Source organism: Podarcis cretensis (genome assembly GCF_951804945.1).
Source record: "Podarcis cretensis genome assembly, chromosome: 14".
Taxonomy (NCBI): domain Eukaryota; kingdom Metazoa; phylum Chordata; class Lepidosauria; order Squamata; family Lacertidae; genus Podarcis; species Podarcis cretensis.
Genome location: NC_137183.1, coordinates 55,070,010 through 55,095,042, shown reverse-complemented (window position 1 = coordinate 55,095,042; position 25,033 = coordinate 55,070,010). Strand labels below are relative to the sequence as shown.

Here is a 25,033-nt window from a genome sequence, read left to right as displayed (position 1 = left end):
TCACTTAATGAAGCTAAAGGAAGTGCCCAACTCCTTGCAATAACCAACTAAAGGATGAGAATATATATGTTTACATGTTGTCTGTTATGTGTGTTGTGTGTTAATACATATATGAGAATATGTATGTTTACATGTTGTCTGTTATGTGTGTTGTCTGTTCCTTCTGTCTCTGACAGACTGCCTTTCTTAAGCGCGCATAGTTTAAACTGCAAGCTTGCTTCAAAATTTAAATCTAAGGAAGCCATGCTGGACCTTATCAGTCCTAAATAAGACAAAATGAGAATGAAGGGTGCAAATGTTTACCCCACCTCTTGCTTTATTTGAGTGGTTATATCAACTGAAATAACCCTATGCTTATAAAATATTCTCTCCCAGATTCTCTTCCTATCTTATCTTAGGAAAACTGTTCTTCCTTTAGAGGGTTCTGTATAAAGCTGGGTACTTTTATTTTCCTCTTCCCTAGTACATGATAGGAGCATTGATTGTGCTCTCTTCCCCAGTAGTGCCTGTGTACATAAGTATGTGTGTGTAGTACAAATCTTGCTGTGAAATCTTGCTATGAACACTGTATTTTAGGGTTGGACTAGATGACCCCAGAGTCCCTTTCAGTTCTCCCAATTTGTGGCTGTGTGGAGGGTAATTCTTAAATTCTGGTATAGTGATGGAGTTGAAATTCAGCCTAGCTTTGCTCTTTAGTTTTAAAAGGTGAGAGGTGAAGCTGTGATGTTTTGAAGCACAACTGGTAATATCAAGCATTTGAGTGATTACAGTGTTTATCATTTTGTCTACTATTTAAAAATCAGACTTCAAAGTCAATTCAAAGTTTAAACACATACAAATACATATGGGCCTTGACCAATCCTGTAAATAAAGGGGCAGGAAAAATTTTGTCTGCAAATGGTAAGGCCGAAATGACTTAGAATGTTAAAAAATCCTATGAATTCTGACTCTCTGGCCATTTTTTCCCATATATAAGGGTGTGGCATTGTTCCGCAAATGGCCAGAGGGATATTAGCCCTTTCCTGTACATAAAGGAAGCAGTCACTTTGCTTGGGCTGAAATTGCTAGCTTTTGTTGGTGAATACTTCAATTGCTGAGTTTCTCTTTTTTGTTTTAAATCTAACCCTCTTTTAAAATCTACTCCTTACCCTTCCCTTATTCAAATTCTAATTTTGCCAAAAGATGCAACATTTCGATAGTATAAAAGATTTGCTGAGACATGAACTCCACACATGCACAGAGACTAGATCAGCTAAAAAAAAAAAAAAAAAGATAGGAAAAGGAGAGAGAGAGAGGAAGGAGGGGGAACTGTAGTGGGGGGGAGAGGAGGTTTATGTAAAAACTTGGAACCATTGAGAGAAATCACCCTTAATGTGTCCCAAGTTTGAAATCTTAACATGCCAAATTCTTTTCACAGGTAAATATCAAAGCATTCCACCCCTCAATGGGATTTAAGTCACAGACTTTGTTTGTGTGCATTTTAGGAACAGCATTTCCTGACAGGCTTCTCACATGAAATAATTTTCCCTTTTAACAGGATATGTGAACCCCGATAACAAAGTGTTTGTCCCTTTTTCCTCCCACAACAACTTTCTTTCTGTTCTGTGAAATCCCTGCTGTAGTAGTGACTTCCATCTCTTTGTGGCTTTGACACTTTTAAAGTTACAAATAATCTGTTTCCATTTATTTAATCCGTTTTCCATGATGTCTATGAAATTAATCGAAGCATAACCAAACATTGTTTGTGGAATGGTATTTGTTTACCTTTTGCCTGAGCATTTCTTATTAATTCTGTCATTTTGGCTAGTTCAAGGTACTTGCACAACTTTAAATTGCCATTAAGTCATTTTCCAGTATTTTGCTATTAACATTCTAGCCGATGTTATCACATCAAGAAACACTCTTTTATTTTCATTGTTACTTCAGATTTCTTAAAATTCTGTGTCTTAGCATTTATTTATTTTGGTTCCTCATAGGTCATTGTGTGTGTGTGTGTTTGTGTGTGTGTTTTATTATTATTTTAACTGTGTCTTTTAAGTCCACCCTGCCCTTACAGGATATCACTTCTACAAGTGTGTTACTACAGATCCAATGAAAAGCTTCGCCACCACAACAGAAGACACCAAAGTTTTCAAAGTGGCCACAGCTATCTCTTTCAAAGGATATAGACTGCCGGGGGAGTGGGGCTGACAAAGGGGGGTGGAGTTGAATTACAAGGACATTTTCTGACTTTTGAACCTCAAGATACATACATAAAATATCCCAATTGTCTCAAGATATGCAACTGATATTTAATTAGTTTGTTTTGTATTATGTGTTATTACGTAGGAATGTTGAAATGTGTCTGACAGTGTGTCATTTCCACAAATGGGGGGGCTATTTTTGTGGCTATTTTTGTGTGTAAGTGTTTTATGTCTAATGTCTTGTTCCTTACACCCCAGTGGAGGATCCTCATACATTTTATGCCTTTTAACAGATCAGGCTATTATGTAGTCCAATGTTTAGACTTAGATAAATTTATAACCATATTTTGTTGTTTCACCTGGCACTCTGCCAACTTCCCTACCCATTTTAAAAATGTGCTAAAACTCACTTTACCAAGGAGAAGCTTCTAAGATACATGAAGGTGGATATGCTTTGGTTTAGCAGGAATGATCCCTTATACAGTTAAATTGACTTATTTCGACAAGTGCCCTTTTTAAGAATGGTTTTCTTTTAACAGATTGGTTTGAAGAGCTGAGAACCATGGGGAAAGATAAATTCAAATTGGACTCAGTTTGAATTGGGCAAGTGTATCCAGGCTGCAATTAGCTTTTGGTCCTTAAAGTGCAAGTGAGCAACTTCCCATGACTGCAAGACCTGAGCCTACAATAATAAAACCCCATAGGAAGGCCAAGGCAAGGACATTTCCCTCAGGACGTGTCCAAACCTGTGGCAGCTGTGGTGAGTGCCAGGCAACATGGTTAATATGAAAGCCCTAAGTGGATTCACCAGGGATTGCCACTACTGTGACACGTGAGACCACAGAAGAGCTACCTTGACACCTGAGAACACAAAATGGCGGGGGGCAAAGCAAACTGCATTTTTTCCCCTCAGTCAGTAGTGGACCTTCCTGCTAAATGTAAAGCATAGACCACTATTGAACAAAATACAACAGGTGTCCTTTTATGCGATATCCTATATCCAGCTATCTGCACTACTATACTTGCAAATGGCCTTGAGAGGCATGATTTGCAAGTCCCTTTCAGGTTTGCATAAACCCACACATCTGGTACGGTAGATACCAAGTTATTCGTTAGCGCATATCTATAACACGCATGTACATTGTATTGGTCAGTGTTGCTCCCTCCTTTGCTGCCCTGCTCAACCCACCTCCTTTTCCATTAGGGCCTATTCCCACTCACACGGCACCCCTACCTTCACCGAGATTTAGGGTGCGGAGAAAAGATTTGCAAGTTCTTACAGAACTTTAATGCAAATCTATCTCCGAATGGGGGACTGATACGGAAGGGGGGGGGCATGTCTTCTTCACCTTCTTCTTCGCTACAATATATCAATTTATTTCCAATTGTCAGTGTCAAAAGGGACTAAAATCTATAAAATTCATAGAAAATCAACGTGCCAGTTTGCTCAATTTCTCTAGGACTCCATCACCCCTCCCCTGTCCAGCATAATCCCTCAAGCAAGGTGTTAAGACCCTAATCCTGTCAAATCGCTCTGATCAGCCTTTCCTCCAGGCAATGTCAGGTGACAGACTATGCATATTTGGGACCATTGTTTTCTCATCCCCAGGAAGTGTTTATCTGTGCATATCTCCAGCTCTGCAAATTCCCCCCTCCCTCCTCCATATGTTAATCTGTGTAACCCAACCTCCCTTTAATATATTCATGATGTAATCTGTGTAACCAAACCTCTCTTTAATGTATTCATGATGTGTTTTGCACTGTATTCTGGGACATGGAGGGAGTTTCAAAAACTCATGTCACCCCTTTCTCACTGTTCAATCTCGCCTTGAACCTGTTGCGCAATAAACTTGGATCTTCTGCTGCTTGCTCCTATCTCCGGCTGAGCTCATTTTCCTCCGCAGGGACCCACGGACTTAGTCCGACCAGCTGGGTGGCAGAGCAGCCTCGCACCCAGATTTTGCCGTAACAGTATAGAAACTTATTCATGTGTGCGACTACAGCAGCAAGAATGCTACTCGCCCCAAAATGGAAAGAAGCAGAAGTTCAGCAAAGGAAGAATGGATACAAAAACTTATGCAATATGCAGAAATGGCAAAACTTACCAGAAGAATAAGAAATCAAGATAACAAACTTTTAATAAAAGAATGGAAATTGTTTATTTAATATTTACATATAAATTGCAAACAGATAAACAGGATTGGCAGGATTATTGTAACAACCTGAAGTTTCATATGAGTATATATTTTAAGTAGATAATTAAATGAGCAAATTAAATGAATTTGGATATGCAGAAGATATTCAAAAATAAATTTAAGGAACCGCAGGAAGAGGGGGAAGTCAAGCTTTGAAATGTTAAAATGATTATAAAATTAATGAAATGTATAAACCTGAAAAGTATAATAATAATAATAAAAAAGACGTTAAGGAAAAGGTTTCCTGCCTCTGCCAGGAGCAGAGCTGGGTTGGAACTTGCCAGTGGCTCTAGTTTGGTGGGCACCAGGGGAAGGAGTGCGACTTGCCAGCCTCCGCCCAGCTCCCAGGGTGCCAAGGCACAACCCCCCCATCTTCCAGCCCCGTCCCTCCCTCATTTCCAAGAGCAGCTTCCCTTGGCACCAAATGCTGTTTGAGTATGCGGCTAATCTGGCTCCTATCCAAGTACCGCCGTGATTCACGACAGGCTCGGCTGGTTCCCTGCCTGCGCTGCCCATCTTCCAGATCTCCCCGTGTTCCGGCATCTCCTAGCAACCGGCAGAAACTTTCCGCACTGAGCAGAACTCCGAGCAGCAAGCCTGACGGTGTTTTCCCCAGACAAATCCCATGCGCACATTGTCAGTGACTGATTAACTCAGAACCTACTGGGCTGTGTTGCTGTCCGTCCCCAAGACAACTAGCTAACCTCAGGGTGGAAATCTCGATACCCGGCTCTTTGGAGGCCGGCTGCCGGAAGAATCATGACCCATAGCATCTCCTTTGCAGAGCTAATCAACCTGGCCATTGGGACGCCAGAACTGGGCAATGTCAACTTCAACGCCCTCCATTTATTCCTGCACAGCCTCTTGGATCACCTCCACTTGAAAGACATGAAGAAGGAAATCACCGACGACGAGCTGGACTTCATCAAGCCCCCGAAAGACCTGGCCACAAGCGTGGCCACCTCCGAAGTGGTCCAGCCGGCCAAGAAATCCAGCTCTATCTTCCACCAGTTGCATGACAGGGTTGTGGCGCTCGAGAAGCAGCTGAATTTCCTGAACGAGGCTCCCACCACCGCCGAGCTGCTGGCCCGCAGCCAAGGAGCTGCCCAGCCGGCCCAGGACATGTGGCAGATTATGCAGCTGAAGAAGAAGATGGAAATGAATGAGGCCGGGATGACCAAGGTGAGTCTCCCCAAAAGATGAAAGGCGCCTTCTTTCCTTCCTCTTTTTCCTGGGCAGCTGGCACAGCACACCTGGATGTGGCCCGCTGCCCCACTACCTGCAAAAGAGAAGGGACCATGATGTTTGCAATGGGCCACCATTCATGATCAGATGGTGGTCTGGAAATGGCCCTGCCCCTGTGGAAGGTGTAGCCAAGGCCTTGAGGGCAGGGATGGGTGAGGCCTCCTGAGGTTGCTGGACTCTGGTTCCCATCAGCGCCAGCCAGCATAGGCCACATTCCAGGGACATTGTGGCCCAAGAACATCTGGAGGGTCCTAGGCTCCCCATTCCTGGTCCATATCTGACTTCTGAACTCAGAGGTCTGCATGCAGACGAGGACCAAGAGCAGAAATGTGTGGCCTGAACAGCAGAGGGCCTGAGCTTTGCAGAAAAGGTGTGTGTGTGTGTGTGTGTGTGTGTGTGTAGACTGAGCACACTTTGCATAGTTCCTAACAATGGCCAGCTCTGCCCAGGTTTCCTGTTGATGATCTCCCCAGCTGTCTTCTTCTGGTTCCAGCCATCACTAACTCCCTCTCTGTCCTGTCCAGGCCATGACCACCTTGCAGGAGCTGCTGAACAACATCTGCACCCTGCAAACAGCCACAGAGGGCTTTCAAGGAGAGCTGGGGCAGCTGAAGGAGCACTTCACCAAAGTGAGTATCCCCAGAAGATGGAGACGACACCAGGGGGTCCTGTGAATGAAGCCTGCCTGCGCTAGGCCCCCAGAGGTGCCTCCCAGAGATATACAGCCCAACTGTGGTTACTCAGCTGGCATGGGGAGGCACTCTGGACATGCTCAGAGCCCTTCTTTCTACTGTGTTAAATGCAAGGCACAGTGAGCCATTGGCACAGCTGCACTCTCCAGCCCTCCAGAGCTGGGGCAGCCCCCTGGTTGATGAGGTCGTGATCAGGCCCAAAGATGGCTGGGGCACAAGTCTTGCAAGGGCCACCAGACATGCCTAAGAGCACGTAGTTCTTGGCAGGGGAGGCCACAAACGTGGCCTTCTTTGTCACCTTCTTCCAAGCAATGCAATGGTTGCTTTCATCTACCTTGGAGAGCCCAACTCTGGAACCCCCAGAGCCAATTTTGCAAGGTACTATAAGGGCAAAATCGCCCACCTCTGTGCAGCTCCAAGTGCCGCCCGGATCACCAATACGCTTTTTAGGGGGTGAGGCAATGAAGTGGCAGCAGTTCAGCTGCAGATGCTGTTGGAGGAAGCTCATTCCCTGCCTGGACCCATTTCAGCCAAGTTCTGGTTTTGGGGCTTCAGTCCTCCTAACCCACAATGCCCTTCCGGAGCGTCACGGTGGGAGAGTGTGGATGTGGAATTCTCAGTGCCATTGTTTGGCTCGCAGCTTTTGTGTAAGATGCTTAGAGACCAAAGTTGATACCACTTACTATTATTACATAATAACCATGTGATAAATAAACAGCTCAATGTTGACGAAATGAGGGAGCAGCTCACCCGATTAGATGAGCAGGCCAGGAAGATGGACGGGATCAGGGAGCAATTGGTGAGTGAAACTTCCCTGACTCCCACCCGCCCTGACCTACATCACGAAAGCGGATGAAATATACTCGGAGTCGAGTGTGGATTTCATGCTCTTTATTCGGCTCATAGTAGTGAGGAATGGAAGTTCCCCCAGAATGTCTGCTTTATATACATTATTTACACAATGGGCCCACGTGATTGGCTAATTCCGGGATTCTCCTGTAGGCCAATCAGGTTGTGGATTCACTTCCACCTGGAGCTGGATTGGGTGGCTCCTGTGGACCAACCAGACTGCTGCATTCTGAATCCTATTGTTCTAGGACCAATCAGACTGCAGCATTTTGGATCCTATTCAACTCAGTACATAACAGTGGAGAAGATGCTCTTGCTCTGTGCTGAGGCTGGACAGGAGCCTTAAATGTTGCTTGTGTGTTTGGAGCCGAGAAGAAGAAACGCAGGACAAGAGCGATGTCTTCCTTCCAGCCTCCTGACCTACCTTCCTGGGACCAGGCGGCTCTTCTCAAAGCTGGCTCTGAGCCTAAGAGCGTAAAAAGGACCTGCTGAATGAAGCCAGTGGCCCATCTCGTCCAGCGTCCTGTTCTCACAGGGGCCGGCCAGGTGCCTCTTCTGGGAAAGCCACAAGCTCCTGCGGTTTCCAGGCAGACCCACTTCCTTCCCCAGAGGCAGGATTTGTCCCTCTTTTAGATGGGGGACCAGCCAGCCTTGCATATGAGCCCAGGACACCCACAGCTTGCTATGAGCACAACACCTCTCTCTCTCTCTCTCTCTCTCTCTCTCTCTCTCTCTCTCTCTCTCTCTCTTCTTAAAATTTTTATTAACAATTTCAACATAACACTATATCAAAACATATCATATTCATTACCCCCCCCTTTTTCCCATTCCCCATCAAACCCTCCCTCCCCCCCCCAGACTTCCCTCAGCTCCTCTCTCTGATTTCTCAGCATGTGTTATTCTCTGCATATTATAAAATTATTTCAGTTCTTACATTATCTATCCACCATGTTATCAATCACTAAATTTGTGTATGTTTATTCAAAACCTGCCAAGGAGTCCAATTCATTTTGTTGTCTCTTTAAATACTTTGGGGGGAAAGCTCCCATTCTTCCTTGAAGTCACAGTTGTCCTTATCTGGCAGTTTGTATGTCAGTTTAGCCAGTTCTGCGTAGTTCATCAATTTCTCTTGCCACTGTTCTTTTGCCGGGGTTTCCTCATTCTTCCATCCTTGTGCTATCCTTGCCTCTCTCTTGACCCGCCCCCCCCCGCCTCTTGTTGCCGCTGCCCTGCTTCTTCCTGGCCCAGCTCTCTGCAGGGGCATCAATGGAGGCAAGGGGAATGTCAGGCGTCCACCCTGGTCCACTTGGAGAGGGTGGGAGGGATATAAATTTAATAATAAGCACCTGTACCAAATCATAGCAGTCAAGGGGGGGGGGCCTTCCAGCAGCGCAATGAAGCTGAGGAATGCAGGAGGTGGCCGTTGTCCCAGGCTTTGACCTTTAAAGCCCTATGCGATCTAGGACCCTCATACCTACCCACGGAGGACCTTAAGGTCCACAAATGACAACACTTTGGAGGTCCCGAGCCGCAAGGCGGTTAGATTGGTCTCAGCTAGGGCCAGGGCCTTTTCAGTACTGGCCCCAACTTGGTGGAACGCTCTGTCCCAAGAGACCAGGGCCCTGCGGGACTTGACATCTTTCTGAAGGGCCTGCAAGACAGAGCTGTTCCACCTGGCCTTTGGTTTGGACTCAGTCTGACCCTTATGTTTCCCTCCTCTTATGGTTTTGATCTATGGGCTACTTTTAAAATGAGGCTGCATTTTAAATTGCATTCTAACCTGCATTTTAAATTGTTTCTGCCCCCCCCATTATGTTTTTATTGTAATTTGACCGGTATTAGCTACCCTGAGCCCGGCTCTGGCCGGGAAGGGTGGGGTATAAATAAAAATTATTATTATTATTATTATTATTATTATTATTATTATTAATCAGGGACCCTTCCACAAAGCGGCTCAGCAGGACAGACAGCAGTAGGGGGCGGAGAGGCGAGCGTTGCTGCCCCTAACTGGCCCCAGTCTCCCTACCGACAAGTGGCTCAGTGTGGCTCATGCACAGAGGCTGGCGATATGGGAGGACCGCTTAGCCAAGCTGAGCCCGTCTGCGTGGGGTGGGGTGGGGCGGGGGGAGTCCCCTGGTTTCTTTATTGCTCCCAGGCTGGGCCGTGAGCGATGGCCTTCCCCACGCAGGTCCTCACCTGCTCCTTTCCCAACGCAGGGGAGGTTGGGCTCCTTGGCGGACGCTTCGGACCTGGTGCGCTGGAGCTCCCTCTGCGAGATGCTCACGGGAAAGGTGAGTGTGGGGGACAGGGGGGGGCAGGAAGGCAGGTTCCCAGCCCCCACGACCTGGCGGCCCTCGCATGAGATCCTGCAGCCCTGCAGAACAGGGAGTGGGGAGGAGAACCTTAGTGCAGAGGCAGCAGGATCCCTGTTGGGCATGCAGATGGTTCAATCCTTCAATCCTTGGCACAGCTCCACTAGAAAGGAGTGGCAGGGAAGACCCCTCCCTGCCCACCAGCCCTGAGAGCTCCTGCCAGTCCAGGGTTGCTACACGTCCCGAATTTCCCAGACATAGCTGGAATATTTTTTTATTCTTTCATTTATATACCGTCCTATACCCGGACGTCTCGGGGCGGTTCACAGAAAAGACCACCATATAAGACCAAAATCAAAACAATGACCTAGTAACACCCCCTCCCAAAAAAGAGCCACATTTTAAAATATAGGCTGTCTCTAGGAGTTTCCAGGCGGGGGGTGTGGGAAGCTCAACAACTTTTCTCTCTGGGTTTTCACTGTTTGAAATATGCCAACTCTATGCCACTTGAGTCTACGTTTGCCATGGGAGGTCAAGAAACTCTGCCAGCTCATGTAGCTGCCTCCGGGGGCAGGGGGCCTTTCCTTCGGTCCCTCCCCCTGGTCAGTCCATGGAAGGCTGGTCAAGCCTCTTCCCATTGCCACTGCCACCCATGGCATCATGGAGGCAGCCATGTCTGTGGTCTTCATGCAAAGGCCATGCTATTCCGCAAAAGCCTGCTTCTCCTTGACCACCACGTCTGGCCCTTAAGCCAGAACTTTCTGACAGAGCCCTTGGACAGTAGAACGGTCTCCCTTGGGAGACGGTGGGCTCCCCTTCCTGAGATGTTTTTAAGCAGAGGTTGGGTGGCCATCTGCCATGGATGCTTGGGCTGAGATTCCTGCATTACAGAGGGTTGGACTGGATGACCTCCGGGGTCCCTTCCAACTCTATGATTCCATGAGTTTGGCTCACTGTCGAATGGCTCTCACCAAGGCTCAAACAGTCAGACCCTCGCTCCACCCAGCCTAGTTTTGTCTGCCCTGGCGGGCAGTAGTGGCTCTCTGGGTCTCTCCCAGCCTAGGGATTGAACTCGGGACGTTCTGCATGCAAAGCAGGCGTTCTCGTCTCACCCACCCCGGTTTCCCCTCCACGGTCTCTCCCACACATGTGCTTGTGTTGCAGAGCTACACCGACCCAGAGGGCTTGGAGAAGTCGTCCCGGGAAGTGCTGGCTACCCTGGGACAGCTGCCCGAGAAGCACAAAGTGCTCCTGGCCCAAATCACTCAGCTGGAGGAGCAGATGAAGCAAGCCGGCCTTCGGGGTGAGTCCTTGGGCGACCCCACACCCACCCCAAGCGTGGCAGGGGGAAGGAAGAGCCATACACTGGGGGTGGGGCTGACACCTTCTGACCCAGAGGCCCCACCAACACATCCGGGGCAGAATTGCAAGGCACACCCACCCACCCCAGAGAGCCAGTGTGGTGTAGTGGTTAAGAGCGGTGGACTCATAATCTGGGGAACCGGGTTCGCATCTCCGCTCCTCCACATGCAGCTGCTGGCTGACCTTGGGCCAGTCACACTTCTCTGAAGTCTCTCAGCCCCACTCACCCCACAGAGTGTTTGTTGTGGGGGAGGAAGGGAAAGGAGAATGTTAGCCGCTTTGAGACTCCTTTGGGTATCAATAAAGTGGGATATCAAATCCAAACTCCTCCTCCTCTTCTTCTTCTTCTTCTTCTCATCAGCTGGTGGGCTGGTCTGGAGCCGAGCTCAGGGGCCAAGTACAGAGGTGCGCTCTCTGCATGCCCAGAGACACCCTCTGTTACAGTTACCTTGGCTCTTCCAGAGTCAGAGCAATGGCCCATCCAGCCCAGCCTCCTGTTCTCCCAGTTGCCAACCAGGTGCCCCAAAGGGAAACCAGTAAGCAGGGCTTGAGCAGTGTGGGATGTTCAGGGAGGCAGGAGAGGATATATTGTTCATTAATATCCTTCCTAACTTGTGCTAGCAAGTTCTATAACTTAGCAGAGTTTTACATTCCCCTGTTAAACACACAGCAGATAGCTGGTTGCAGGTTTGTTTAAGCCTCTCACTGTTAGGTTCCTGGTAAGTCCCCTTATATCCCTCTTAAAAGAATGAACACGCCATAATCTTGGTTAAAGTATATGAAAAAAGCTTACTCACTTCAGTTCACAGTTGGATCCCTGAAGGCAGACTTAGTTACAAAGTATATACATGTGGATCTATCCCATGTGGAGATAATCCTAGTGTCCTCTGTTGGCTGGAAGCCAAGAGAGCATCTCTAGCTAAAAAGCTGCTCCAACGACGGAGGAAGTCAAAGAGAGAGAGGGTGCTGTGTGCCTTTTCCTTTTGTTACCTGGACAGGTAAGGTCACACCCACCTCTAGTCACATGCAAAGGAAGTATGTCCCAGTCAGGAGGAAACAGGAAGTTTTCAACTGGCTGGACCAAACACTCCCCTGCATGTCCACTCTAGGAAAACAAGGAATGTTGTACTTGACTGCTACTTATGTATCACACCCCACATAGAAGAGCAACTTTTCATTCCTGCAGTTTCCAGCCCCTGGGATTCAGAAGTGTGGCTGCCTCTGACTGTGGAGGGCAGGGTCACTAGAGGCCTTAACTTGCTCTCTCCTCCAGAAATTTGGAGGATGAGGCAGCCCAGCTGTGAGCCTTCTTTCTGCTTGCAGGCCTTTCTGGAGAACCACCTGAAATGGAGTCTCTGCTAGAGCGAATAAATCAGATCCAAAGTCAGGCTGAGAAGGTGACTTTTGGAGCACGGGGCAGGAGGGGAAGGGGGCGCTCAAGAAGGTCCTCCACACCACCCAGCTGTTGCCTGCCAGGTGGGTGTGCACCCGGTAGCACCCAAGGGTGCACCTGCTGAGTCTCCCAGCTCCTTTGCTTGCTTTCCCCAGGGCAAGGAATCGCTGAAGGGCACCATGGATCAGATGCAGAGACTGAAGGACCAGTGCGAGAAGCTGCAGACGGGCATGGAGAGGCTGATGAAGAGCACGTCAGACATCCAGGTGAGCAGCATCACTCACCTGGGAAACTCTGTAAGAAAATCAGAAGGGGGTTCGTCTAGCTAGTAGCTGTCGATAGCCGTCACTGCTGATGGCAAGGGGAATATAGGGTATAAAAGGAGAATTCCTGGATGCCAGGATCAAATTTGGGGAAAGTACTCTTTGGTAAGAGAGCCCCAGCAGAGTTTTAAAACCACAAAATATACAGCAAAGTTTGGAGATACAGTATTGTATAGGCTGTTACTATAAGCCCTTCTAAGTCTCTTCTGAAGTTCCCCTCTTCGCCTTGTGTAGAAAAAGACCACACATTGGGTGAGTTGAAAATGGTTTACTTACATACTCTCCAAAGGTCTATTTCATGCACCTTTCCATACATCAGCCGGAAAACACAGGCAGTACAACTTGGTTTAGTCCAGTAGTGAAAGTTCCTATATTATTTATATAGCAACACAAGAATGGCTTGTAAAAGCCATGCGGTCTGAGCTGGAATTTGCCTTTTTCACGGCCAAACATACACTGGATCAACTACCCTGCTGCCAGCCAATGCCTGTGTGAGAGGCAGGGAAGATCTCCCAGGGTGGGAAGCTGGGAGAATAAAGGGAAGAGCTGAGAGGGTCCACCCCTTTTGGGTGAGGCAAAGGTTAAGATTTACCCCTGAGAGAGGGCTTTGCATTTTTTTTTTACCTCCTCTTCTCTCTTTTTGTTTTACTCTTGCTTAGATTGGGTTTTTTATTATATTGTATAATGAAAAATATCATTGTGTGCCTGGACACACACGTGTGTGTTCCGAATAATCTCGGGGCATAAATGCTGGTTTCAAGTGCTGCTTCTGTTCCTGTGCACAGACCATGCGCATCATGTTGGAGCAGCTGGATGTCACAAAGGCAGACAAAGCCCTGATCCAGGAAGAGATGAACGTGGTAAGTGGACCACATGGAGCTTGCCTCCAGGGGAGGCGCATGGTCTGAGTGACGGGGCCCTTCCCACTCTGAGAGCTTAGCCTCTAGGGGAGGGTTGTCTTCCTTGGCCCCCCTGCTGCTGGAGGGCACTGGGCAGGGCCTTGCTGCTTCTCCCCGCAGAAAGCCGACAAGAGCCAGCTGGAGGCCAAGGTGAACCACGTGGAGCTGCAGTCGGCCACTGCCCAGCTGAGCGAGATGATGCAGGACTTGCTGCAAAAGATGTCCCTGCAGGACAAGGACTGGCAGAAGGCCCTGGAGAAGCTCTTCACCGACATGGACTGCAAGGTGACGCCCTCCCGGCAGAGCCACCAAGCGCAGGCGGGCATCAGGGGCAGCCCGGCTGAAGCCTCGCTTACTGGGATCATGTGGTTTCCGGGTTCCAGCAAGACCTTGCGAGAGCGGAGGCCTCCGTGTGATTTTGCACCCGGAAACCACCACAGTTGCTTCTCTGGCAGCGGAGGGGCACCCATGGAAGTGCTCCTTGGAATCCACCACCTGAGGCAAATGTCTCCATCTGCCTCCTGGGTGACCCAGCCCTGGCAGACATCCTTAGCAGTGGGCAAAGTTCCCAGCCTGCATTCCCAAGGCTCAAAATCTCCTGGCGTTCCTTGCCTGGTGTCATGGGCTGGTTGGACACAGAGGAATGGTGGGAAGAAGTAGCTGGGGAACCCCAAGGGAAGAAGGCTCAGAGCCCAGGGAGTGGCAGTGGGATGATGATGAGGGGCCAGAGGCAGAAGACTGGGTGGAGGTGTCAGAAGAAGGAACAGGGCTGTGTGAGCTGGGAGAGTCAGTGGCAGAGAGAAGTCCAGAATCAGAGGCAGAAGCTGAAACAGGAGAGGAGGGAGGCCAAGAGGCAGAGATGAGTCCGGCTGGTGAAGAGGCACAGGGGTCTCCCTCTCCTGCTGCAACTCCTGCTGGTCTCCCAGAACCAGGAGAGGCATGAAGAGGAGGGAGGAGAAGTTAACTTCACATAGGCATAGTCTCAGATTGCTTGGGGAAAACCCTGGAGAGGAGGAGACATAGTCAGATACAGCGGCGTAGCGTGGGTTGTCAGCACCCGGGGCAAGGCAAGTAATTTGCGCCCCCTAACCCGGGGCAAGGCAAGTAATTTGCACCCCCTAACCCAGGGCAAGGCAAGTAATTTGCGCCCCTAACCCCTAACCTGCCGCCGCTGCCAGCTTCTTCTTGCTGCTGCCTGGGCTGGTCGGGTGTGGTTCTCTCCCGCGCTCAGCGCTGCGCTGGGCGGCCGCTGCACTGTCCCTCCCCCAGATAGTCCCTCCCTCGCTCTCTCTCCCCTCCGCAACGCAACGCACGCCTGGCACCCTCCCCCTCCACAGTGGGCGGCGACCCGGCAGCTCGGATCGGATTCGCACAGCCAGCACTGCAGTGAGAGAGAGTGAGTGAGCCAGGTAGGGGCAGAGAGCTGCAAGTGCGAGCGCCCCCCCCCCCCAAATGTTGTGCCCGGTGCGGCTGGCCCCCCTGCACCCCCCACGCTACGCCACTGGTCAGATATGGGGACGTTGTTATTAAAATGTGTCTATCATCTCGACCTTTAGTCTCGGCCACTGATCCGTGGGGAGGGGCAAGACCTACTGTGGATGAGCTGCTGTGCTCATTTGGCCAGACACTCCGGCAAGTCTGTGCGGATCCTGGCCTTGCTAATAAAGCGTTAACTCCAGCGTGCACAGTGTGACTGATCACTGGCTCACTCTTGACATCTCCCCACAGCTGGACCGCATGGCCCTGGACCCTCTGAGCCGGCAGCTGGAGCAGGTGTGGCAGGTCGTCAAGAAGTACCTGAGCGAGGGCCCCCGCTTTGATGCAGACAGTGCCGCTGGCTTTAAGAAGTGAGTGGGGGGGGTTGCGGGGAAGCTGGGGCTGAGCATCTTCTCTCCATCGTCGTGAGAGGCAGGGCAAATTTGCCTCAAGGCTTGCAGGGTGTCAGGATTTATGATCTCCCCCTGACACCAAGACACAGCAGGCTGGCAGTTTCATAACTTTCATTTTTAATAAATAAATAAATTTTATTTAACATAATTATTACAAAATACAAGCAAAATATTGCAAATGCATACATACATATATGTTTCAGATAAGCACACATACATAAAAAAAGAACAAAAAAGGAAGAAAAGAAAAAAGAAAACAAAAAAATAAGGAGAAAAAGAAGAAAAATTTGAAGAATTTCTTTCAAATTTATTCTACAAATAGCTCAATAATAAAATTTCATTGATTGACTTCCATTGTTTACACTGCACCTTCTATATACATTTTAAGCAAAATTGTATCTGTTATTCCGTATTTTCCCCATACAATCTCATACAAATATTCTAATCAATAAGTTTTCTAAATCTTTCATAAATCTATTCTAAACACAAACAATACCTTACACTTAATCTTTGTCTACATAAATAATCATTTAAACATCATTTAATCATTTAATCATTTTGTCTTATCAAATCAGTCAGCTTTGCTAATTTCAAGTATTCACATAATTTATTCAGTAATTCTTCTTTGATTGGAACGTAATTCCCTTTCCAATTATTGGCTATTAACATTCTCGCTGCTGTTGTCGCGTGCAAGAAAATATTAATTTTGTCATTCAGGATGTCACCATTCAAAATTCCTAATAAATATGATTCTGCTCTTTTATTATGTGATGTTTTTATTAGCTTTTTAATTTCCTCATGTATCATATTCCAATATTTCTTAATTTCCAGACATGACCACCACATATGGTATAATGTTCCAATCATTCTACTACACCTCCAACACTTATTATCACCCGATTTTTTCATTTTTGCCAACCTCTCTGGCGACATATACCATCTATGATGCATCTTCATGAAATTTTCTTTCAATTGATAAGAAGCCGTAAAATTTATATTTTTTGTCCCAAATTTAACCCAATCTTTGTATTCAATTTCATAACCTAAATCTTATTCCCACCTTAACATACAGTGGTGCCCCGCAAGACGAACGCCTCGCAAGACGGAAAACCCGCTAGACGAAAGGGTTTTCCGTTTTGGAGGCGCTTCGCAAAATGAATTTCCCTATGGGCTTGCTTCGCAAGACGAAAATGTCTTGTGAATTCCTGCGGGTTTTTTCCCCTCCCCCCCCCCTTTTCCTAAGCCGCTAAGCCGCTTCTCAGCTGATCGCTAAAAGCCGCTAAGCCGCTAATAGCGCTAATCCGCTAAGCTGTCAATGGGCTTGCTTCGCAAGACGAAAAAACCGCTATACGAAGAGCCTCACGGAACGGATTAATTTCGTCTTGCGAGGCACCACTGTATTCTTACTTTTAATTCCTTGATCTATTTGTATATTATTTAATAATTTATACATTTGTGTAAGTATTTTTTGTTTATTATTGCAGCACCGCTGCAAATCTGCCTCAAGGCTTGCAGGGTGTCAGGATTTATGATCTCCCTCTCACACCAAGAGACAGCAGGCTGGCGGTTTTATAACTTTCAGATTTATTGGTATTTACACAGTAGTTCAGTCCGAGCACACAGCTCAATCTTCCTCACTCGGTGGGTGAGTTGAGCCCACTGGAAGGTAGACTCTTTTCCAGCAGGATATACGCCATCTGCTCTGCCTTCTGTTGGCCTGACGCCAAGCCCTAATTCTGCTCCTCCTCCAACTCTGAGGAGACTCATGAGCAGATTCTCCAGTTTGCCTCTCCTCCCCTGAGAGTGTGTCTGAAAGCTGCTGCCCTTCTGTCTGCCTTTCGCTGTCCTGGGAATTTACAACTTGCATTCCAGGACGAGAGGGGCTCGCCTCACTCTCTGCATATGAAGAAAGCAAGCCTTTGTCACTTTCTGCCTGCCACCCCCTTGGTCCTCGGAGCCCTCGCTGTCACTCTGGGAAGGGACTTTCCTGAAACAGGGCTTGGCACAGATGCCCGAGTGGCAGAGCGCAGGCTGGCAAGGGGGCTGGCTTGTTCTTTTTAAAAAAATCATTTTTATTAAGTTTTCCATTTTAACAATCCAATAAAATCACATTAAATATTCTAAATTATACATATACATATCAAATAATCCAAATATTCTGCCGAATTATAATTTTTTTATTGGGACTTCCCATGCTTCAAGTTTGGGGGGGGGCTCTGATCGTCTCATATCTCCTGCTTTTGATAGTCATTTCCAATAGTTCCTTTAAATCTTCCTGTTGTTCACATTCCTTCTTTCACAGCCTCTGAGTTGTTCCCACAAGCGAGATGACGTAAACAATGATACATTTCTGTGTGAATTTTATGTGTATGATTCCCCGTCCGTTTGCAGTATCTCCTCACACGCTGGTATTTCTGCCGAATCAACCCAAAAGTCTTTTCGCTGCTGGCAGCTGCCATCTTTCTTCAGTTCCGATGAAATAAATTCTAGTCGTCTGCTCATTAATTTTCCCAGACCGGTTGCATCAAACATTAGCCTTTCCAGGGGAGATTTACCAAATTGAACTTGAAGTACAAATATAATGACATATTAAAGGCTCACCTCCAAGGGGGCTGGCTTGTTCTGCTGGCCGTGCGGGTGCTGACCCCCACCCAACCTGCCATGTGAGACATCTTCAGGGTTATTCCATGGAAGATGGATGGTAAAAGGACATCCTTCGTCAGGTGGTCAACTTGGGTCTCTTTGTGCTTTTCAGACAGCTCTTTGAGAGAGTGAAGTGCATCTCCTGCGACCGGCCAGTGACCATGATGACCGGGCCGTGAGTCCAGACCCCCTTGGTACCTTGCAGGGTGGGAGGAGGGTGACTGCTTTGTGGGGGAGGCAGCCCTGGGCCTGTCAGGAGTTCAGCCTACACTCGAGTAGGACCCTGGTAGGGACACATGCCCGACTGGCATGTTCCCTGCATCCTGGTCGATAGTTCGGGAGCTTCAAAAGTTTTCTTCAACCCAAACATCACAGCGACCGATGCCAACAGACACCGGCACATTTAGGGATCCACAGAGTTTGCGCAACTTGCGTAACAGACCTCAGCAACTCAGCATTTTGGCTAATCTACTTTATTTACATCTAAACACACATGGAGCACTGCAACATGGCTCCCCCTCTCTCTAGCATCAGACAGCAAAGAGAAAAAGAACAAAGGACAATAGTCCCACTTCATGGAACACAATAACACAAACATCCTGTCTCCATCACTTCCCGCTCTGTGGAGTTAAAATGTACACCGTCATGTGATAGACAACAATCCCATGACTGCAGACACGGAGCAGGAATTCTAACAGCCCCCCCGTCTCACCCCCCTCTCTTTTCTTCTTTGCAGACACATGGTGACCATGCGGAAGGGCAGCGCACGCCGTCGTCCGGCTAGTGCCAGTGGCTACGAACACCTGACACGGCTGCAGAGGAAGTGAGGAGGGGGCACTGCGATGGGGGGTGGGAGTTGCAGTTGGGGAGCCCTGCTGATCACCCCACTCAGAGAGATGCTAAGCGGGGAGGGACAGGAGCCCTGGGCCCTTTCTGCATCTGAAATCAGGGGCAGGCAGAATCGGGGCTCAACCAAACTTAAGGGTAATCTTTCACGATACGGCTCCCTGTGCAAGGCCAAGATTTGGCTCCCTCAAATGGATCTTCTCAATTAAGGATGTTCTCAATTTTGCACCCCCTCGGCTTGGCGCCCTGTGCAGGGGAACCCCACCCCCATCCCAGATCTAGAGCTGCAGACACCCACTTCTCCCAGGTCATACGTCCAGTTTCCCCGGGACATATCCAGGACTCCAATGGCAAAATTACCATTTGGGGGGAATTTCTAAAAATTGGCAAAATGTCTCCCCCCCCCAAAAAAATAGCTCATCAATTTTTTGTATCTGGGTACTTCTTGAAAAGGGATGCGGGTGGCACTGTGGGTAAAACCTCAGCGCCTAGGACTTGCCGATCGTATAGTCGGCGGTTCGAATCCCCGCGGCGGGGTGCGCTCCCGTCGTTCGGTCCCAGCGCCTGCCAACCTAGCAGTTCGAAAGCACCCTTAAGTGCAAGTAGATGAATAGGGACCGCTTACCAGCGGGAAGGTAAACGGCGTTCAGTGTGCTGCGCTGGCTCGCCAGATGCAGCTTGTCACGCTGGCCACGTGACCCGGAAGTGTCTGCGGACAGCGCTGGCTCCCGGCCTATAGAGTGAGATGAGCGCACAACCCTAGAGTCTGTCAAGACTGGCCCGTACGGCAACCCTCGTCTGGGCAGTTTTCCGCTTCATCTGTGATTTCTAGACATGGGTCGGAGCAGCTTCCCCCTCGTCCCACTCCTCTCCCTTTAAACCAGGACAAACAGCAACCTTCGGATAACCCAGCTGCCATGTGCTCCGTCCGATTGAGCCCTAAAGAGCAGTTTTCTCTGGAGGAAAGGCAGTGAGACAAGAGGAAGTTTGGAGAAGCCTCATTCTCTCTGGTTCAATGTATTTTACCTTCCTGTTTCTGGTGGCCAGCCTCTCTCCAACGTCCCTTTTGTCCCCAGGATCAGGGCTTTTTTTCTCTCAGGGGGAACTCACAGGAACTCAGTTCCGGCACCTCTCTGGTGAGTGCCATTGTCCAGGGGGCTAGTAGAAAAAAGACAGTCACGTAACCGAGAAATTGCACAAAACAAATGAAATACCGTGAAAATCCCTGAAACGAGAAGTAATCGACAGGAAATATTATCTTATGAAAATAAACTAATACAAATCAAAGAGTTTATGGAAAAAGTTAGAAAAACCTAAAATTTGCTACAAATCTCGTTTCACTGAACTATTCATTTTCCTGAGAAGGAAATAGTAAGGTAAAGGTAAAGGGGCCCCTGACCATTAGCTCCAGTCGTGACTGACTCTGGGGTTGCGGTGCTCATCTCGCTTTATTGGCCGAGGGAGCCGGAGTACAGCTTCCGAGTCATGTGACCAGCATGACTAAGCCGCTTCTGGAGAACCAGAGCAGCGCACGAAAACGCCGTTTACCTTCCTGCCAGAGTGGTACCTATTTATCTACTTGCACTTTGATGTGCTTTCGAATTGCTAGGTGGGCAGGAGCAGGGACCGAGCAACGGGAGCTCACCCCGTCGCAGGGATTCGAACCACCGACCTTCTGATTGGCAAGTCCTAGGCTCTGTGGTTTAACCCACAGCGCTACCCGCATCCCTTTAGAAGGAAATAGAAAAATCATAAACCTTAAATGACTATTTAACACCAACAATAACATCTAGACCATGGGAACGTTTCAGCCCTGTTCTTGAGTTTGTTTAAAATCTAAAACAGCTTATCTTGTATTCATTTGTTTGTGCCATTTAGGTTTTTTAAACCTTTTTGTAAAGGCAACACTAGAATTTTAATAGCTGAGTCCTCAACTCTTTATTACTGTGCTTTGCTTCCTCTAAGTTGGGCTTTGTCTAAAACTTGCCATTTAGGTTTTCAAACCTTTTTTGTAAATTCAGTATTATAATTTGAGTCCTTAATCCTTTATTGCTGCCTTTTGCTTCACCTAGGTTGAGCTAGGATTATAATACTTCAGAATTTTGGGGAGTTTTACCCCCTTCCTGTGAATTTTGGTCATTTAAGGTTTATGATTTTTCTATTTCCTTCTGAGGAAACTGAATAGTTCAGTGAAACGAGGTTTGTAGCCGGCATCGTCTAGAGGACTGGCAGTCTCCAGCCCTTGATGCTGAGCCCCCTGGCCTGGTCTTCTTTCCTCAGGGACGGGGAGGTGAGCGAGGCCAGTGGCGCCCAGCCCCCGCAGACCTGCTGGCAGTGCCAGGCCCACCACCAAGCATGCAGCATCAAACGCCTGACCCGATCCCAGGACCTCACCACCATCTACCCCTACGGAGACCCGACAGCCATCACTTACGACAACGTGAGCGGCCGCTGGGCCACCTGGAGCCACCTGCCGGGGGGAGGGTGCTGGGTGCCGGGTGGGAGATCTGCCTGAAGGACCACAGCAGCTAAGAGTGGCCCCGCTGGATCTGGGGCACCAAAAGCCCATCTAGTCCAGCCTTCTGCTGGTGGCCAGGCAGGGCTGGCCAAGAAGCTGGCAAGCCCAGCTGAAAAGCCAAAGCCCCCAAAACTGCCGGGAGGTAGACTGTCTCTGAACGTGGAGGTTTGACTGCGGATCCTTCTCTCCTCCTCTGTGAAGGCATTTGGTGGTAATGCTTTCTTCTTCTTCTTCTTCTTTTTAAGATATTTATTAAAGTTTAACAATTACAAAAAAAATAGTAATAAAAAAGATTACAATACTTCAAAAATAAAGGAAAATACAATACTAAAAAAAAGAGGAGGAAAAAAAAAGAAAAAAAAGAGAAAACCCAAAAACAATACAGCTAAACAATAACATTTAAAAACAATACCATCCACTATTTTCATATATTTATCTTTCATTTACTTATTTCCATGACTTCCTCGCGCCTCCCTTTTTGTATTCTTAATTCATAATTGTTTCAGCAAGTCCTTTTCCTATTTCTCAGATTTTGTTCTGTAATTTATCTTAACGCAGTTTAACCTTAAATTTTACACGCTTTCTTCAAGATATCTGAGCTGGTAGTGGGCCTGGGCTGGGTATGTTTGTTTCGTGATTCCCAATATTCATATGCCACCAAGTGATAAATGCCCTGTTGGTGGCTTACGAGTAATAACTAAACGAAATATAAAATGCAACTTGAAACTAAAAACCTAAACCAGCAAAAAGCAGTGGAAAGAAATATTTATGACTGCCATTGTCTTCACCTGGCGCCTGAAAAGGTCATTGTGTAGGCCGACCTCTCTGGAGGGGCCAACGCTGGAAAGGCCCTGCCTCCATTTGTTTCATTTTGCCCACACTCCACTCTGTCCTTACTGGGCCTTGGCTCAGCTCATCTCTCACAGCCTTTGTCCCCCTTTCAGACCGAGGTGGACATCCTTGGCGTCAACGGCGTCCTCTACAAAGGCCGGGTGGACTCCCAAGCAGTCGAGCGCTCCCTCGCCCTCCAGAGGGAATTCACAGGTGCGGCACTTTGAGGGCAGTGGGCACATCTATGGCCGTCCTCTTTGGGGTCCAGTTGCTCTTCTGCCTGGGGCTTCACCCGCACAAAGACCTGGCCTCTAGCTCTCTCTCTCTCCCTCTCTCTTGATGGGTTTTTTCCATGACTGGCTTGAAGCAGAATTAAAACAGGGGCTATGAGCAGCATATCTCATCTCTCCCCCTGGTCTCCCCGGTCTAGTGTGCCAACTCTACCCACTACACCACACTGCCTCTCCTGCTGGAGCAAGAGTGAGCAAGCAGGCAGCCATTGGGGAAGGGGAGGAGGAGGAGCAGGTTCAGGGGCTTGCGGTGGTGGGCTGACCGGCCTTCTCGCTTCCCTCCCCTGCCAGTCCTGAAGTGTCCCCGGCCCCCGCTGGGGAACAGGATGGAAAGAGTCCGCTCTGCCTATGCCGACGTCAGCGCCTCGCCCTATGCATGTGAGTCTTCTAAGCCCACCTGGGCTGGGGGAAACACTGGCAACTGGGCACCAGGGAAGAGGGGCTGGAATCGGACTCGGGGGCCGTGATTGGACTCGGGGGCCGTGATCCGTGGGGGGCGGTGCTAGCCGGGAGCTGCGGAATGGACCAAATAAGAGAATCCTTCCTCCGCAGAGGTGCTTTGAGCTTGGATCCAGCAAAGGCTGTATTGCAATTGCTAAATCGTATGGCAGCAGAAAGCACAAGCGGCTGTTGCTTCTTTCTCTCTCTTTTTAATAATTTTTTGAAAAATTGTATGCATATAAAACAAAACCATTTCAAACATTAAAATACAGAGTTCTTTCAAACCCTCAGACCTCCTTCCCTCCCTCCATGGGTTCCATCTTTAAGATTAAATTAATATTACTGCATCTTTTACCGTTTTCTATCTATTATATAACCATAATTACCATTAAAAAATGCCACATTACAAGTGTCATTACATCCCTGTCAAAGATTTTAACTGTTTACAGTGGTCTTTTAAATAAATTACAAATTTACTCCAGTCTTTAGAAAAGACTTGATCTTCCTGGTTTTGGATTTTCCCCATCAATTTCGCCATCTCCACATACTCCCGTAAGTTTTACCTGCCATTCTTCTTTTGTTGATACTCCTCCATCCTTACATTTCTGGGCTACTATCATTCTTGCTGCCGTCATTGCATACATAAAAAGTCTTCTCTTGGGACCTCTTCACTTATTATACCTAGTAAAAAGGCTTCTGGTTTTTGGACAAATCTATTTTTAAACATTTTCTTTAACTCATTATAAATCATTTCCCAGAAAGCCTTTACCAATGTACCAGTACATGCCCACCACATATGACAGAAAGTGCCCTTTTTTCTCTTTGCATTTCCAACGCATTTCAGAATTTGTTTTGTACACTTTAGCCATTTTCCTCGGGGTTAGATACATCATTTTCATATGATTTCTCTCTCTTTCTCAGTGCCTTCTGTCCGAAGGATAGCGCCAGGACGCCAGCAGCAGCTGCAGATGCAGCAGGAGATCACCTTTGAGACGGTGGATGGGACGGTGGCCTCCACCTTCAGCCAGAGCAACTTCAAGAGCGGTGGAAGGTTGGCGGGCATGTGAGCTGCGCCAGTGGCTTGCCCCTTGGGTGGCTCTGCCAGGCAGCACCCGCCCCTCCCTTGTGTTAATTGCGGGTGCCCCCCTCCCCCGGCAGATGGGGCTGCGACTCAGGAGTAGCTCCAGGGCTGCCCTGCTGGGCCTCCCCCCTTCCCTTTCGCCGCCCAACTGAGAGGGGCACTTCAGGCAAAACCAACCCTGGCACCACCTGCCACCAGCTGCTGCCTATAGAGGCCCAGTTGCCCCTGGGAGATTGGGGGGGGGGCCTTAGCAGCAGCAGTTGGTGAGCAGCTGGGTGCTGGCAGGGGAGGGGCAGAGTTTGCCCCCAGCCAGGAGCGGGAGGGGGTCCAGCCAGGTGCCCCCGGGCCTCTCCCCACCCAGTTGCCAGAATGCCCCTTTTGGAAGACCCTGTCCCCTGCCCGGGGGCCGCAGTCAACGCAGCTCGTCCCTCTCCCCACAGGTCCACTCATGCCCACATACAAAGTGGAAGCTGGAGGTTGTCTGAATGAGTCTTACTTTAATGGGAAAGGTGAGCTTTAGATGCCAGAGAGAGAAAGATTATGGGGGCATTTCCTGGAGTTTGCAAGGAGGTGAGCTGTGCATGCAATGACCCCCCTCCCCACTTTATCTGTGGGCATGTGAATTATACCCCGGGGCAAAAGCTGGCACCAACTCTTCTCCAGCTCTTGCCGCCTGCCAGTCTCCCCCCCCCCAGTTCTTCCCAGGGAGGGCCACAAACCCCCAAATGCCCCCCTATGAGACCCCTGGAGCTACTCCCGATTCTGTCCTTGGGTGGATGTGACTTAAGAGTTTGTTGAGCGAGAAAGAAACAGAACCCATAAAGTTTTTGTCTGTTTTCTTAATTTGCTGCCAGCCATTCCTCCTGTCGCATTTGGCAAGGGTCACAGAAGTTGGAGCATGGGGGGGTTAGAACCACTGGGCCTTCTTTGCGGGTATTTTGGGATGGGTGGGAAGGCTGGGACAACCTTTGAAGGGCCCTCTTAGCCGCGAGCCAGCCCCAAGCACACAGCAGATACACGCAGGCCCTTCTCTTTTTCTTT

The 25,033-nt window shown here is 48.6% G+C and overlaps 1 protein-coding gene across 1 annotated transcript; it reads left to right on the top strand.

The window, feature by feature from the left end:
- Positions 1–4,823: 4,823 nt before the first annotated feature.
- On the top strand, positions 4,824–24,835 carry LOC307203383 (uncharacterized protein C16orf96). The gene is made up of 16 exons (XM_079954120.1): positions 4,824–5,560; positions 6,148–6,252; positions 7,034–7,114; positions 9,381–9,455; positions 10,641–10,779; positions 12,162–12,235; positions 12,387–12,497; positions 13,340–13,414; positions 13,574–13,738; positions 15,182–15,300; positions 18,098–18,160; positions 18,722–18,808; positions 21,112–21,271; positions 22,294–22,393; positions 22,762–22,848; positions 23,833–24,835. Exons 1-16 carry the CDS (start codon positions 5,138–5,140, stop codon positions 23,976–23,978), a joined length of 2,010 nt encoding a protein of 669 aa, XP_079810246.1. The 5' UTR covers positions 4,824–5,137; the 3' UTR covers positions 23,979–24,835.
- Positions 24,836–25,033: the final 198 nt, after the last annotated feature.

Bases quoted from the DNA above. Each gene is read 5' to 3' on its own strand.
- LOC307203383 (XM_079954120.1), top strand. From the start codon at position 5,138: ATGACCCATAGCATCTCCTTTGCAGAGCTAATCAACCTGGCCATTGGG. The intron at 12,498-13,339 runs GTGAGCAGCATC...TCCTGTGCACAG, and splicing joins AGAGCACGTCAGACATCCAG to ACCATGCGCATCATGTTGGA. The intron at 18,161-18,721 runs GTGAGTCCAGAC...TCTTCTTTGCAG, and splicing joins GTGACCATGATGACCGGGCC to ACACATGGTGACCATGCGGA.